This window comes from Cygnus olor, chromosome 3 (genome assembly GCF_009769625.2).
Source record: "Cygnus olor isolate bCygOlo1 chromosome 3, bCygOlo1.pri.v2, whole genome shotgun sequence".
NCBI classification, from domain to species: Eukaryota; Metazoa; Chordata; class Aves; order Anseriformes; family Anatidae; genus Cygnus; species Cygnus olor.
The window spans coordinates 101,895,725-101,912,663 of record NC_049171.1 but is presented as its reverse complement, the minus strand read 5'-3'; the positions used below and the strand labels follow the sequence as shown (position 1 = coordinate 101,912,663).

General features: G+C 43.8%; 1 protein-coding gene across 4 annotated transcripts in view; it reads left to right on the top strand.

Moving 5' to 3' along the window:
* KCNK2 (potassium two pore domain channel subfamily K member 2) overlaps positions 1-16,939 on the top strand; it is a 129,703-nt gene that overhangs the window by 45,696 nt on the left and 67,068 nt on the right. For 2 of the 4 annotated variants that reach the window (XM_040552673.1, XM_040552672.1), the window contains exon 3: positions 7,910-8,220. In XM_040552673.1, coding sequence (XP_040408607.1) covers positions 7,910-8,220 — 311 coding nt within the window. Of the gene's footprint in view, positions 1-6,185; positions 6,355-7,182; positions 7,318-7,909; positions 8,221-16,939 lie in introns of those variants that run through there. The other 2 variants (XM_040552674.1, XM_040552675.1) reach the window with 2 other exon arrangements.

The following is a 16,939-nucleotide window of genomic DNA, read 5'->3' as shown; positions in this document are numbered from 1 at the left end:
TTATTAAAACTGGGCTCTGTTGACCCAGGCTTCTGCCTGAAACGTGCTGGTGGCATTTTTACCAAAGCAGAAAGATTTGGTCACTGGCTGGGGCCTGTGATCCTTTGGAGATAAAGCTAAGTTGTTTGGGCAAATGTGATACCCTGATTCTCAAAGTCAGAATCTTCACGTGATATGAAACTACTTTTTCACCTCTGTTTAGGTGCTTAAATGTGAATCTAGACGTTAGTTTTTTTGTCTAGTTTTTAAAGCTGGAACTCTATGCTTCTTTAAATTAAATAACCATTACTTGCAGCTGCCATATTTTGACATTAGCATTAGTGCACAGCTTAATTTCCCAGTGTGATTTGTGAGCTCTGTGCCTGGCATGAGGGGAGGAGAAAATGACAAAATAATTGAGAAGAGATAAAATAAGAGGTCTATCCTTAGAACAAGTGATCAGATTAAAAAAAATGACTAGCAAATGCCTGTCTTTCTATAAAAAATCTGTAGCATCTTTTCCAGATGCATCTCCATGCAGCTAAGAGCTGAGAGACTGCCAGAAAACTGAGTCTTTTGTGCACATTTGAAAATAATATATTACATTGCAATTTTTCTTATGGCTACTGCCATGTAGAATAAGTCTGGTGCTTTTTAAAATGTAGATGATACTTAATGTTCTCCTTTTTCATTTACTCATTTGTATTCTTTATTTCCACTAACAAGTTCTTTCATTATACCTGCATGGTACTTATTTAGTAATGCCCAGGCTATTTTCCCTTGTCTCCTCTCCTCTCTTTTCTTCTCTCCTCTCCTCTCCTCTCCTCTCCTCTCCTCTCCTCTCCTCTCCTCTCCTCTCCTCTCCTCTCCTCTCCTCTCCTCTCCTCTCCTCTCCTCTCCTCTCCTCTCCTCTCCTCTCCTCTCCTCTCCTCTCCTCTCCTCTCCTCTCCTCTCCTCTCCTCTCCTCTCCTCTCCTCTCCTCTCCTTCTCCTTCTCCTTCTCCTTCTCCTTCTCCTTCTCCTTCTCCTTCTCCTTCTCCTTCTCCTTCTCCTTCTCCTTCTCCTTCTCCTTCTCCTTCTCCTTCTCCTTCTCTCTCTTCCCCTTCCTCTCTCTTCCTCTTCCTCCCTCTTCCTCTTCGTCTTCGTCTTCGTCTTCGTCTTCGTCTTCCTCTTTCTTCCTCTTCCTCTTCCTCTTCCTCTTCCTCTTCCTCTTCCTCTTCCTCTTCCTCTTCCTCTTCCTCTTTCTCTTCTCTCTTCTCTCTTCTCTTTTTCTCTTCTTTCTCTCTCTTCCTTTCTTTTGTTTCTTCTAAATGTTATTTGTGGATTACTGTACAAGAAAAACACTAATACTATTTTAGGTGATTTCCAGTGTCTGGCTGTATTTTCTTTTATTTACAGATTGTTGCACCAAAGGTTTGTGTAACTATTTGCAGAATGCCCTAAAATGTGCATGTGTTGTTTTGCAAATATAAAACCAGATTCTCAAGACATAGTTTAAAAATGAGCACCTGCTTACTCACTCAAGAAAACCTGCCTTAGTATGAATCTTGGCCATTCTTTTGGTCAAAGTTTCATGCATGTGGTCTTATATGCAAGTTCTTTTTGCTTAAGAATATTCCATGCTTTTTTCCGTTCTGCAGAGACAATACAAAGATTATGTTTCAATGTCATAAGTCATCCAGCTGTGCCATGAAAATCTACGAGGACAGTTGCATGATTTGTACTAATGGGTGTGGACAGCCAGATATAAAATCTAGATATTACCACTGTCAGTCTCCTATTTTGAAGAGACCACAACTAGCAAAAATTAAAAATAAATTACAAACAGCAATTTTATAGAACATTTGGATGAGTAACAAAACAAAAACAAAAACAAAAACAAACAACAACAAATTTGTAATCAACTCAAAGCAACACTAGATTTCCCTCAAGTAGATTACTAATTCAAAGTACTAGTAAGTTTTTTCTGTGCATAAATGAACCGTAATAAAGGTGACATATGGCAATTCACATTTACCATTGATGAGAATGACATTGAAAAGTTAGTTATAATTGTTGCTTCTGAAGCTGCCCAAGCATAACAGATTTGTGAAAGCAAATATGAAAAAACAGTGGCAGAACATGTGACAAATAAATCCCATTAGATCTGGTAACACGACACAGGCAGGGAGGAAACCCACTGGGAGATTTGCAAGCCAGTAAAGAAAAATACACATTCACAATATTAATTACTATAGTGAGTACTTTGTGGATCCTAAAACAACTTCCCACTTGCCACACGTGGATTAATAGATAAGAATTACTTGTGATGGAAAGAATTAGAGTGTAATTAAAACTGACAACTGAGCTGTATGAAAATAGATAGGCACATGTAAACATTTTTTCTATGAATTGATGAGGTGCAGAACAATGGCTTTTCTGCTGAACAAATAATTCATCACACTGTAAAACAGACAGTCAGGGTAGGTAGAACTCATTAATACATATACCAGTTGCACCATGTAATGTTTAACTCATTTAAAAATGTGAATTAAAAGTGTTCATGCATTTTTAAATGTTGCTGACTGACAGGTGCAGTAGTAGCATAAGAAGTCTTCAATCAGGTTTGCAGTAGTTGTGCTGAAGGTTCATTCTTGTCTATGCATGTATGTTCGAGCAGGGAGTGGGAAGGAGGCATTAAAAGACTCAGAGAGAGCATCAAGTGCAGATAAAGTAGAGAGTTTGATGTTGTCCATGCCACCAATTGCTGTAAGGATTTCCAGAGGTGAGTGAAGGCTGAGTAGGGATTACCGTAAGTGCCTCCAGCCCGGCGCCTTCTCCCTGGCCTCCGCCACTGGTGGGTGGAATGGAGCGTGGACCCCGGACCCCTGTCTGTCTCCTCATCCTCTGGAAGAAGAAGCGGGCTGCGTGCCATTAGTTTCTTGTTTAGTGTAAATTCCCTCGGAAAGATATGACTAACAGTTTAGTGGCAGAATACAGTGACATAGCGTGGCCCTAATGTCATAACTATCCATAAAGAACTGACAGAGATCTTTCAGTGTCTCTGAAGAAGTCAAGAGACAAGTCAATTGTAGGTCCTGCTGAATACATAAAAATTGCCTTAAAATTAACCTAGTAAATAAGTGCAGCAATATTTCTGCTGGGCTTTGTTGTAATAAAACTGAGCAGCACCAATCTTTTCCTGATTGGTGAGAAGCGCTGGAGGGCCACATCCCTGAAGCAACTCTGGGAGGAAAAGAGAGCCTAAATTACCACCCGTGGGCCCAAATGTGCCTGGACCCTCGTCTGAGTCTTCTCCACGCTTCCCTTCAGGGTACAGCAGTTATGGAAAGCTGTGTTTCTGTGCAGAAACCCAGAGATGCTCTTGTGTTGGGAGTAAGCAGGGAGGGAAATGCCCTCACGGGATGCCGTGCCATAACAGCCCCTTGGGGATGCAGAAATCCTTGGGAATTAAATGAGAATAAAGAAGGCTGGAAGCTGGGATGCCTCCTATTATGCAGCTGGCTAGAGGAGAACAGAATTTGTGGCACCTGGCAGTGGGGCTGTGGAGGAACCCCTTGTGCTTCTCCTGGCCTTCTGGGGGCGGATGGCTCCTGTGGCTGAAAAGAGGAACAGAAAGCAGCATCAGATAAGGGTATTTTTTTTTATGTAGGCTTTTTAAATTAGTCTTTCTATTCTTCTGGAATAACTATTTCCTTACAAGTGCGCTCTTGCCCTATCAAATCTATGCTTAGGTCATCTACAGCTGTTATTTGTATGAATATGTGATTGCTATGTTTATCATGTCACGGCCACTTCCTCTGCCTGCTGCCTGCCTGCCTCTCTCGGCCGAGCCTACTTTTAACATTTCAAAGGGTCGAGCAGCTTCCCGCAGCCGCTCTCTGTGAGTACTGTGGCCATCCCAAGCTCATGCCACCACATTTTCAGACAGCTTTTGTCAGTCCTGTACTTTGCCAGCCTTTCTCGTGTTAGCATGGAATGTACAAACCTGTAGATACTTTGACTTGTAAGCATTTGAGGATTTTGTTTAGTTTGTTCGGATAAATCTCTTTGGCACAGCAGCAAGCCCATTTGCTTTCAAGGCTGGAGCTCCGTGTTATAACCCCTTTTATTACTTAATCTCATCCACGTTGGTTGATGGTGTGTTTTGTCAGTGACACACTGCCAGTAACACGCTGCATTTGAGTGTGTTTGTTTAGCAAAGTTCAGGACTGCTACAGGCCTGACACTTCAAACCATTCCAATGTCAGTTCCAAATTTGAGGGTGAAGTGGTCACATACAATATTCAAACAATGTGTGGTGCATGTTGCAATACAAATATCGTCATGCACAACTCTACAGAACAAATGTTGGTGCTGTGTAAGGCCTCAAGAACATGGGAGTTGCTACACACAATAGCTTTTATTGTACACCCCAAAAAGAAAGGCTGTTTTTCTTGATTGGATGAGTCTTGATTGGATGATGCTTGTCGTTAAAGGTACTGTATATGGAATGTTTACATCCCCAGTGGAAATGCGATTGCAGAGCTGAAGTCCAGTCTAAAAAAGCAGTGATCTCCAGCTGAGGACCGTGGCTGTGATCACTGTAGGTGGAAAATACCAGCCACTTCAAAGGAGATATTTAAGATGTTCACTAGGTAATTAATTGAAATAATTACATTCCCAGGGACAGCTTTTCAGCTGTCAGAGGTAGGGCACCATCACAGTCATTTCTGGAGCGGATCTCTCCTGCTACCCAAAATGGTTCCTGCCCATTTGGTTGAATGCCTAAATGAAAGGCCTGATCCAAACCCTGCTGAAGCTATTGGGAGGCTTCCCACTGCTTTCAAATTGTAGGCAATAAGTCTGACCCTTTTTCAACATTTAATAATAATTCCTCCATTTGCAAAAACAAAATTGGATTCCAAATATTTAGATTGCTAAAGAAAGACATGTAGTAGTATTTTCCACAATATTTTACACAGACTCAGCTCAGTGTGCAGGAAAATGCTCATGCCTGATTTCCCATAGGATGCTGGAAGAAATCCTATCAGGCGATTCTTTTCCATGAGCTAGGACCAGGCAGTGTTAACATATGCTTGTGGCTGAGACATCTTTTGGGGAGAAGGGTGAAAGACGATGATCTTTTTTTTTTTGTATAAAAAGAGCTCCAGGCTTGAAAATCCTCTATCTTCAAGAGCCACAGGGCTGGCTTCTGACACCATTTGAGGATTTGATTCTTCGAGGGTTAGGACTATGTGAATGGAGTCCTGCATGTGATGGAGAGGCTACTTGCTGCGTTGGCCCAGCATCTCTCGTCATTCAACAACTGCTCCGTCGGCTGGCGGGATGGGGAGCAGTAGGAAAGGACTCCAGCAGAAATTGCAGAGACGCGGGCATGCCAGGGAGGAGCGGCATGATTGATGCTGCTGAAATGGGAGTCCTAAGGAACTCGGTATTACACTCATTTGTATTATGTCACATTGATACAGCGACGTGCTAAAATAAGTGGCTTCTAAAGTGTTTGCTGATGGTGCTGCTGATTTGAGCAGGATTAAAGCCCATCAAGCACCCGAGGTATGACTGCCTTTGGCCGTTTTACAGAGATAGCCTCTGGCGTGAAATTCTTGCGACCTACACCCACTTGGTATGGTGAGTAAATTCTGAACGTGCTTGCGGAGACTTTATACAGTGGTGGAAGCAGTTTTGGGGTGTTCCTGGCAAATGTTCTTCTGTCTTTTAGATGAGTGCAGACCTTCATCACCTTGGCGTGAACAACGGACCTGTGGCTAACCTCACGTGTGGCTGACACCGGGTTTAGCCCGAGGCCAAAATCACGGGGATCACTTCAGGCTCCTGGGGGGCAGCAGCCACAGCTCGGGCAGCTCTCCTAGCGTCTCCCTTGGGCTGGGGTGACCGGCCCGGGCTCGGGGCTGGGAGCCAGGTCGCCCTCGGTCCCTCGGGTGGGCGCTTGGCGAGGGGCGCAGGGGCGCGGAGGCTGGCGCGGAGCGGGGAGTGGGAGCAGGGGCAGGGGATTTTAGGGGGCGGCCGCCCCCCAGAAGGGCCGGGGCTGCTCCGCACGCCCCCGGCGCCCGTCCGGAGCCGCGGGCACGCGCGCAGGCGGGCACGCGCGGAGGCGGCGGAGCGCGATGCGCGCCCCGAGGCACCTCGCCCGCCCCGGGGCCGGGGGGAGCCCGCGGGATCCGCGCCGCCAGCCCGCCCGCCCCTGCCGCTCCCTGCGCTCCGGACCCACCCGCCAGCCTCCTCCTCCTCCTCTCTGCCTTCTTCTCCTGCTTCTTCTCCTGCCTCTTTAACCGGCTCCGACTGCACCCGCCCGAGCCCCGAGAAGATGCCCGCCCGTGGAGCGGGGAGAGGGCAGCGGGTCGATAAATAAGAAGTGAGTAGGAGCACAATGGCGTGCCTCCCTCCCCGCTGCCAGCCCTGCGGATGCTGCGTGCGCCCCTGCCTCCCCGCGCCCCTCTCCACCTTGCCTGGCCGCCTGCCCTGCCCTTCTCCCCTTCCTTTTTCCCTTCCCTTCCATCCCCTTCCCGTCTCCGGAGCATCCCGGCGGGGGTCCCCCGGCGCATTGCACCGGCCGCGGGGAGGGGGCGGCGGTGCCCGGTGCCCGCTCCTTTGTTCGCCGCCGCGGCTCGGCGGGGCCGGCCGGGAGGGGAGGGGGCGGCCCTGGACCCCCCCCTCTCCCGCACCGCAGCCCCCATCCGCAGGGGGCTCGGAGGGTCGCCCCCTGGCACGGTGAGGGGCGCGGGGAGGTGAGGCCGGGGGTGCGCAGCGCGGTGCGGGCAGGTGTGTGCAGGGGGGGCGCCGCGCCCGGCCCCCGGCTGGGAGGGGGGTCGTGGTGAGCCGGCCCCGAAGGGGGTGAAAGGGATGCGGGGGTGCTCAGGACCCCCCACTTTGGCCGGGGGTCGGGGATCGATGCTCCCCCCCCGCCCCATCCCCTACCCCCCGCCGCAGCAGGTGCCCGGGGTGCCCCTGAGGGGCCGTCGGGTCCCGGCTCTGCCAACCGGGGGGGCTCCCCTCCGCCTCCACAGCTGGGCTTCCACCCCCCCGGCAGCTGGGAGCCGTGCTGCGGCCATTCAGCGTGTACTTGTAATTCAAGACAAATTAAATATAGCTTCTGCAGTCAACTGCCGCGGCCATCATCCCGCAGGAGACCTTTACCTGCACTTGATGTGGTGGATTTTTTTTCTTTTTTTTTTTTTTTCAGTGCCCGTGTAGTTGCTGGCAGTCACATGAGTTATGGAGACACTTGATAACGCACTCAGCTGCTCGTTTCCTAACCCTGTGGGTTTTCGTAGCTGTAAATAAAAATACCCGCTTTAACAAATGGGTGACTTTTCCAGTAAGTGCACGTGTTTTACTGGTATTTTCCGAAGGGTTTGATCGATACGCAATTAACGCTTTAGGAGCGGTGTGATGAAGAGCGCGTTGTTTTTATGGCTGTGTCTGGGGAGTTGCAAAGCGATCGTGCAACTGTTGTAAGAGAGCGTTTGTCGGAGCACGGGGTAGCATAGGTGAGAGAAAGACGGCTTTGCATTTTTCTGCTACTTCTGTAGTGCCAAGGAAATACAGCTGGAAAGCTGCTTAGTGGTGCTTAAGACAGCGGAGGACGTAAAGAATCTCTGCAGCAAACTGCCACCTTACACAAATACGCAAATAGGGGAAATCCTGCCTTTTGGAAGTGATCGAGTATCCTAAGGGGAGGACACACACAGAGAAAATGTTGCAAATGTGGGTGTGAGTGTAAACAGATAACACTTCCCCGAGCAGCAGTTTTGTTGTAAGGCGGCATGGGATTTAAGGGAAAGATTCCACTATGTAAGAATTCCAGTTGGAAGCAGCACAATTTCTGTAATCTCTTGGCAAGACGGAAGCTCTGTTAACACACGCTGACCAGCCCTGGAAAAATTAACTTTCTTTTTCTGTTTTGTTAGTGGCGGCACCTGACTTGCTGGATCCCAAATCGGCCACTCAGAACTCCAAACCAAGATTATCATTTTCTACCAAGCCTACTGTGCTCACTTCACGGGAGGAAAGCGATTCAGCTATTAATGTTATGAAATGGAAGACAGTCTCAACAATTTTTCTGGTGGTGGTCGTGTATTTAATAATTGGAGCAACAGTGTTTAAAGCCCTGGAGCAGCCTCATGAAACCTCCCAGAAAACCACCATTGTGATTCAGAAGCAGACGTTTGTGTCTCAGCATTCCTGTGTGAATGCAACAGAGCTTGATGAACTGATTCAGGTAATCCATACGACACCCTCGTTGCCCTGCCTTAGAGGGACAAATAACGTATGGCAGCACTGCTGGCATACAGGGGGAGAGCTGTCTTAGCCGAGCTCTGTGTTGGCCAAGCAATGTAACAAGTGGTGAGGCCAGAAGTTGAGCAATAGCATTTCCATGCAAAGACTCGTGGTGGAAAAGCTATTGCTATTTTTAGGTCCAGTGCACTCGGAGACAGCCTTTTCATTGAAGCCACCCATTATGGTAATTAAATGATTATTCATCAGCAATATATATAATTAATAGTTCACAAAGGAGTTGATATATTGATTCGTGCCTTACTAGGTCTGTCAATATCTGAGAAGCCCAATCCTGAAGAAGAAAATACACCATCCATTGCCTTGAAGGAGTTCTAATTTACCGTGATTGTATCAAGCTAGCTTTCCTTCCAGCTGTATGCTTCTTTTTATTGATTTTGTTTTAAGTACAGGAAAGCACCATGCACTTGCTATTTTGATCTTAAATCTCAATTTTCTGTGCTTCTTAAAGGCACATCCCCAGCTGATGTAAATCGGTGTGTTCCTACTAACACGACTTTACCCTTGCAGGTCACCTGGCTCAGAACCGTAGGAAATATTTATTTGCAGTAGCACAGAACCAGATTCAGAGCCTCATGAGGTCTTTTCCAACTTAAATCCCGTGTGCCCGTATTCTTATGGCTATCCAGCAGCACTGCGGGGAACAGCAAGGGGCTGCCAAAAATGTCACTTCTGGGAGTGGGAGGCTGGAGTGAACAGCCAAGAGCTGGCAGGGATTGATCCTTTCATTCACAGGAGCCACGGGGCTGTCTGGGGCTGTGGGGCTGTGGGTGGGAAGGAGACAAGCAGAAGAGGGTGGGGGGCATCCATGTGCCATGGGTAGCGCAGGCTCCAGAGCTTGCCAGTGGCATGGGCAGCATGGCCTTCTGGAGGTGGATTTTAAGAGCAGATCTGGCTGAGAGCTTAGAATTTGATTTTAGCTACCTAGACCAACCTGCCTTGAGCATGGCGTTGGCACGGACACCTGTTTTTTTGCAGCTTCAAATACAAAGCTCTGGTTTACTGAGTTATTTTTATGACACACCACTTCTAAATTTTGAAGGCAAACTGGGAAAATGTCTTGCAGTTTGTGATTTCTGCTCCCCCTCCTTTTCCTTTTCCCTCAGAATTATTCCAAGAGTGGCACCTTTTAAAATGACTATTCAGCAATTCCTATCTCCATGTGTCCCAACTAGGCATTCCCGAGGAGGTGCTGTTGATCTGAACAATTTTGATGCTATGTAATAAATACGTTTCGGCATTTTTACCAGCAGAATGTGAACTAATCTTTCAAAGAGATATACACACACATTCTGATTAAAAATAATCTCTTGTAGCTAGTATAAATATCCCATATGAATTTTTCAGGTCAGATCCTGTACTTTTGAAGATAAAAATAGAAATATGGAAGCAATATTATCTTACATCATCTACGAGATGGTCCTGAAGGCAAAAAAATGTTGAAATTTGCACTGGAGTACTTAGATATTTAAGCATTTATGATTCCCTACCCAGAAGCACAGACTGGTAGTAGAAAACCACTTCATCAGCATTGAAAGCCCATTTGATGTGCTGTGTAAAATAAATGACAGCTTCAGCACAGCTATCAGTGCACAGATACCCGTATCAGAATTAGTTCCCTTCCAGCTAGCGATCTTGGCATGACCAGAAAAAACAAAGGCTTTTTGAGCACGGCGGGGGACACAACCGCCCACAGCACGTGAATGCGAGGTGGTACTTGTGGGAAGAATTTGCAGTGCTTGTCGGCTGGCTAAACGGAAAAAAACTTAATTCCTCCTTGTTCCTTTCTGCTGATCAGACCCCTCCTCAGCACTGTGAAGACCAGGGCATGGAGGCAGGAAGATGCTGTGGTTCCCCTTTTATAGGAGGAGGACAGAGGCACAAGGGAGCCAAGGCCAAGTCCTACATGTAGATGCCTTTCTTTCTGCGGAATAAGTGACAATGGATTACATCAAATTGTTTAAGGATCTGGAATTAAGTGGCTTGCCCAAAATAAAATAGGAAATCTGTGGAAAAGCAGCATATCAAATCCATTTTTTCCCAGCTACCCTAACCATGGGGTCAAATTTCTTCCCACTTTGTCACAGAAGCTAAATTATTGGAAAGCATTTTGTCTCTCTGGGCTTATGTCTGACTATTAGTACAGTATAATGCGGTGTTTCTTCAGTTTCCATTGGATGTCTGTATGAATAAAACTAAATAGTGCATGTAAGGAAAAAGTAAACGATATTTAAGAATTCACTGAAAGATACCAAACTGAAAATTAATATGTTCTAGCGCAGTAGGAAGCTGGAATGCTTAGTGTGTGTGAAGAAAATTACAGAGCTTACAGACTATAATGTCTTCTTTAATCAAGTGTTTACATTGAGTCAAACTATAATGAAATTCATTGTAAAATTTTCCTTTTGAACTTAATGTTCTGGGAATTCAGAAACTGGTTTGGCTCTTGTTTGTGCTAGTCTTTGCTCAAGGTGCTTATCATGCAAGGCATTTGCAATCTTCACAATTTCGGATCTGTCATTTAACCCTTACTCTCAAGCAGTCTTGACCATCCCATCGACTCCTAACTGACAGTACATTGTGTGGTGGCTCAGTGAGCAAGTTGGGAAGACTGGCCTGAGACCACAAATTCAACCAAAACCATTTGTGCAAGTGGAAAAGTCCAATTCGCTAGCACACAGGTGCTAGTTTCCATCATCTTTGCTAAAATCTTCCCTTTGCCCCAGAGCTGGCTACAACACACAAAGTTGTGAGCTTCTAGCAATGCACACAGGACAGGGAATTTTTGCTTCCTGTCTTCTTCATCCTTGGTTTATTTCACCAGTTACTCAAAACCTTCCTGGCACAATAGTATATGCTACTGATAACTTTTTAACACACAGAGCTTTATTGCTCGGGTTCTGAATTCCTGAAACTATACGTTTTCACATTGATTGTGCGGCTCCTCTAGGTGTGCTCAGTGGGAATTATACTTGTAGATACTTTATATATCTGATATACATGCGAAATCTGGGGTGATGGAGAGCTGCTATGCAGCACAGAGGTCATGTAAAGTGAATGCAATAGAGTGCCCTGCTGATGACAGCCAAGCAACCTCATCTGCCTCAGAAAAATGACCTGGGTTTTCCTCGTAACTTCTGGGAGGTCAGCCGAGTCCAGCAGCATTGCGTGTGTGCTGACAAAGAGGTGGTCTTCATGACCTGCTCCGTCACTGACTTCCATGCTCTGGTGCTGCAAATCCCTTTCAGTGCTCACTACTTCAGTTCCTTGTTGCCTCACTGCAATAAAATACACCTGAAATGAACAACAGCAATGCATGACCTTGGGGCCTGATTCCAGAAACCATTTTTTGATATTCCACAAGCACAGCTATTTAGCACCAACCCTTCGTATGTGCACAAGTCATGCAGAGGGTTTCTGTACACCCAAGAGCCCATCTTTTCAGGCAACTTCAACTCTGTTTGCTGTAGCCCAAAGCAAGTATTAACAACGATATTAAGTGGATCACTGTGTGCTCTACACACTGATGCTGAGCTTGGCAGTGCACAGCGTTAAGTGCTGGTGTACCCACGATATACGGCTAAAGAAATCCCCCGTGATGGAAATTTGTGAACATACAAACACTGCCTGGGTGAGTCTGATGAGGACGCAACAGCCCAGCAAGCTGTGTGTGGTCTCACGTCAAACTTGTGATTTTAAAGTTTCGGCTGGAAGGTCTTGAAAGGGTCTCGGCTATTAACAGATGAGGAAGTGTTTGGTGAAGGTTATGTATAATATCTCACACATTATAAAGCTGTGGAAGGGGGTGTGGCCAGAGACTTTGCTACTATTTCTGCTGCAAGAAGAAGAGCTCTTCTCAATTTTCATGGATGTTTTTTTTTGGTTTCTCTGTCCGTGCCTGCTCTCAGCTTGGCCCTGACATGCCATAGCAGATGACAAAATAAAAGAGTAGAGGTAGTCAGGCTGTCTGGATTTCATGTATATGAGAAAGGAAAACAAACAACAAACAAACAAAAACTGATCCTCACTTATGGTAGGGATTTTTTACTTCTCTGGTGGAACATTTTTTTTCTCCACTAGTGAGTTTTTTGTTGACAGAAGCTGATAGAAACCTGGGAGTAATCCAAGGAACAATAAGAGTTAGAGAATGAAAAAAATCTCTAATTAGAGCACTTGAATCTGTAATTATTTTATTCCAGGTTCATTTCTCCTTTAGTGTGTCTACTATTCCCTCTGCTAAACTTGCCAGTAAAGTTTTGAAAATGTCGGAGGCAGTTTCCAAGCTCAGATGCACAAAGTATTGCCAGGTACCCAGAAAGATCTCCTGCTGTATTCATGCTGTATACATGCACATCATGTTAGGATGTGACCAGCGTCATGTATTGTGGGCTGTCTTGGCAATGAGAGATGGGTATTTGTCCTCCTGCCAAAGAGAAAGCTGATTAAAAAAAAAAAAAAAGAGGGAGAGGCAGAGAGAAGAGCTTTTTGTATAAATAACACCTAATTATGTATTACTTAGCAGTTATCTGTTTTAGTGTTGGCCTTTATAAACCAAAATGAAAAGAAAGTCCTTTTACTCCCCAAGCATCAAGTTGTTTAGTGTATTACTGTACAAAAATTGGGAATAAGAGAAATTTCAGTTAGATTATTTTAAATATCTGAAGCGTCCTAGAAAACTGGTGTGAATTATTTTAGTTATCTTAGTAACTTCTGAAACCTAATAAAGACTTTTAAAGTAAAAACTGAAACTAAATAAGAGAACATATCTAATTTCTGGTTCTTTTAGCAGAAAATTCCTTCAAATATGTTTATTCTAAAGACCCTAACAAGTGGAAGAATTAATATCAGAATAAACAGCACAATCTTTTAATGTGTTCCAAGTGCTGTTTGCGGTAACTTTTGTTTTATAAAGCCTTCATTTCAAAATCTGAGCAGGTTTTCATGGTGCCGCACCAAGCTGTCCTTGCAGTAAAGGACTTCGTAGAGATTTTTATCCAGCCCCTTTCAGAGTATGTGGCTTCCTCTGAAAACTGAAATATAAAACATATACAAAATATACAAAAATGCGCTTATATTTAAAAGAAAAAAGAACTAATGAACCATCAAGATTAGCTGAATTGGCCTTGATCACACAAGTTGATTTCCTTGGGTTCTGCATGGGCTTTGTGGTTAACATGAGAAGAAAACTCTCAGGGCTGGGGTCCACAGTAGTGCGCCTTGCCTTGCCTGTTTCTATCCTATGTTTGCAAGGGCTAAATTCTCCCTTTACTTTGCATTCATCTTTTAGGTTGTGAATGAGACTAAAATGTATTTTCTCTTTATCTCTCTGGAGGAAAGATGTGTGTGTTTTTTTTTCTTTTCCTTTTTTTTTTTTCTTTATCTCTCTTGAGGAAAGCCCGATACAGTTATGAATGTCATGGGACCTGCATTTCTTTCATCAAACTTGTATCACCAGAATGTCATCATGTCTTCTGACTTAATTTCTTGTTAAAAATATTTTACTTCAAAATATGCATTTTCTGTGACTTCGTTTTTGTAGATTGAAGTAGCTTGGATGTATTTTTCATTATGGTAAACCTCCACCAGTAGCTGACTTTATATCTTTTTCATAGGATTTTTTACAACTTGCATCTTAGCCCTAAGAAACTAATTTTGCTGCATCCTCAGAAGTACGTTGTTTTATTTCAGCCAGATAAGCTTCTTGAGCCACAACCTCTCAGATCAGGTAGAAAACTGTTAAAATAAAGAAGTGCAAACCCTTCTTTCTCTCCCAGAGATCAGAAGCTTTTTGAGCTCGCGTTATCATTTTTGGAAATAATAAGTCACAGATATGCAAAGATTTTGTTTTCAGGCAAATCTGTAATTTACTTATATAAATTTAAAATGTATTAGCTAAGCCTATTCATCTTGAATGAAATTTTATCCATTCTTTGAATCACAATGTTGATAGACATTCTCAATCCTGTGATCTTTTTGAGGAACTTTTTGGAACCTTTTGCGGGAGTTTGCCATGCGCCAGCTCAGACCCTGCCCAGCTGAGACCAGCTTAGACTCTCCCTTTTGCACTTCCTTCCAGCTTCCCCAAAAAGGAACAGAAACTACCCCATTTTGGTCTAGATCCTAGCCTGCAAGCAGCAGGTGTTTGTGCTTCATAAACCTTAGATCCTTGAAAAGACTGACAGACCAGTATAAAAGCAATTGATGCTGCAGTGTATTTGATTTATTTATCTGGGGATCCAAAATACCGTTGCATCAGTTTTTTTAATGTACTAAGTTATGCTGCTGCATTTCAGACTTGAAGCTTATGACAAATTGCAAATACCAGTTGCAGAGCTGCCTGTTAATGCTCTTTGTGAAGCAACATGAAATGAATGACATTTAAAGCAGTGAAAACATGAAGTGCAGGAACTGTAGTCTGTGTTGTTACCCTTTGCATGTGTCTGTCCTTAGTAAGGTGTCTGCCCATCAAAGCAGGTGACCTTATTTTGAAGTATAGAGGTAGTCCTGGCTCTCTACCCTCCCCTCCCAGAAGTTCCCTCTTCTGCCTCAGCATATGGAGGGAGGGTTTTTTTGCCAAACTTTCTGTTGCCTGGGACTGCTCCTATCATAGCATACTGTCAGTACAAATAGCTCTTCTGTAGTTATTTTCTTCATGGCAGTTAAACCAAAAGCGATTTCTTTATGCACACACTCTTTACCCTTCATGAGCATAAAAGCAATACAAACTTTTGGGAGAATAATAAATAAATTCTAACCATCCTTTTTGCTTCTCTTTTCAGGCAGAGTGGTTTCTAACTTTTTTTTTTTTTTTTTTTTTTTTTCCCCGCTGCTGGCATTTGGGCTCTTACATGATATATTTATTTCAGATGAACAGTTTTACAGGACCAAGAACCTAGCTAGCTTGAGTGCATCTGAATGACAGCTTTTGTCTTAGAAGGGTGGCAGCTATGACTCATTGGTAAATCAATTTTCCTGAGCAGCTGTCTGAATAATTCTTCCCATCTTTAAGCTCAAGAAGCAAAGAAAAGCCCTCTTCCCTAGATGTGTGTCTGTACATATGTGTATATATGTATGTAAGCACACACAAAATTTATATACATACTGTTTGTAAGATGTAGTTAGAAATATAAATGTTTTTAAATATGTTTCTATATATTTTTAGTTCAAGTAGATTGTGAACATTGGATGAGAAATGTTGTCATTTGCTAAGTGTTAAAAGCATCCTAGTGTGCCTCTGAACACAGAACTGGGATTTCCATTCTCTGTAAACCAAAGCAGAAGTACAAAGGTAGGACCCATGCAGTAGATGGGCAGCATGAGGTATGTGGCTACACTGGAGAGAGAGGGAGAGCTCTTGTCAAAATGGCAGCAGGACAGCAAAGGAGTAAATCCAGGTGAAGAACGGAGTTTCCAAAAACTTTGAGGCATCGCTGACTTTTTGACATCACTTGTTAATTGATTGCCAGGAAGCACAAGCTAACTCCTGACAAGCTGGGTAACAGAACATGCTCCGTTTTTTTATCAGCAGCATAACTTAAGGTGAATCTATTTTAATCTTTGGATAGAAAAGCTGAGAGTAATAAAATGTTGTGTTACATCATTTCAGAAAAGTGAAGTGACTGCAGTATGGTACAAAAGCATGCATTCAGAGCCTGCTGGAGAAGAAGATGAGAAGGGGCGGCTGGTTTGACATATACTCATTTCTGCCTGTTCTGTAGATGAGAAAGTGGATGACTACCAGAGGCTATCCTCCCCAGTTTATAAACCTCTCTGTATTTCTCCTGTGGCAATGTGGACCCCAGATTAGTGGATGCCCCAGATTAGTGGATGCAGCTCTGTCATCAACAGTCTCGCTTTTGTCTTTCATTTCCTTTGACTCCTTGCAGGGTCAGAGGAGCAAAGGTTGAAATCCCTGACCTAGGAGAATTGTTATTGTTTTTTTTTTTTTTTTTTTTTTTTTTTTTTTTTTTTTTCCCCCTCAAAACAACTGCTTTTTGAAAGGCTGTTTTGTGTGATAAACTGCAAGGGTAGCTCAGCATGGCCTCTCCAGACAGCTATCTGCGTGAACACAGAGATGTGATAACCAAAAACTGCACAATATATTTACTGGAAAGTGTTTCTAAATTATACAGGAAATGAATAACTGACATTTAATTAAAATGAGATTTTATGTTGTCACTCTTGTTTTCCCAGTGTTCTCGGAAACGGTGAATGCAGTGTTTATGTTTTTGGAATTCAGGTCCACTTCTTTTAAAAGAAACACAAGTGATGCCTGGCCCATCCATTCTGTGCTCAAACATCTCTGCCTCTTTTCTCTGATGCTCTACTGAAGCTTGTTCCTGGTTAGAGATGTAAAGCCAAGTAGTCTGGTTGTAGTACAAGTTAGGACCTGAACACAGCTCATGCCTATGCCTAAAATACAGCACAGAGCTAGCCTAAGGATCCTAGTGACTTTAAAAAAAAAAAAAAAAAAAAAAAAGGAATTAAGTTCCTAACATTTTTAGATAATTGAAAATGTTTTTTCTTTAAAAAAAGCTCCAAATTTCACCATTATAAAGACAATTAAAAAGCAAGTGGTCAAAAACCTAGTATTTTTACTGAACAGACATAATAATATTATTAAAACTATTTAACATAGAGAC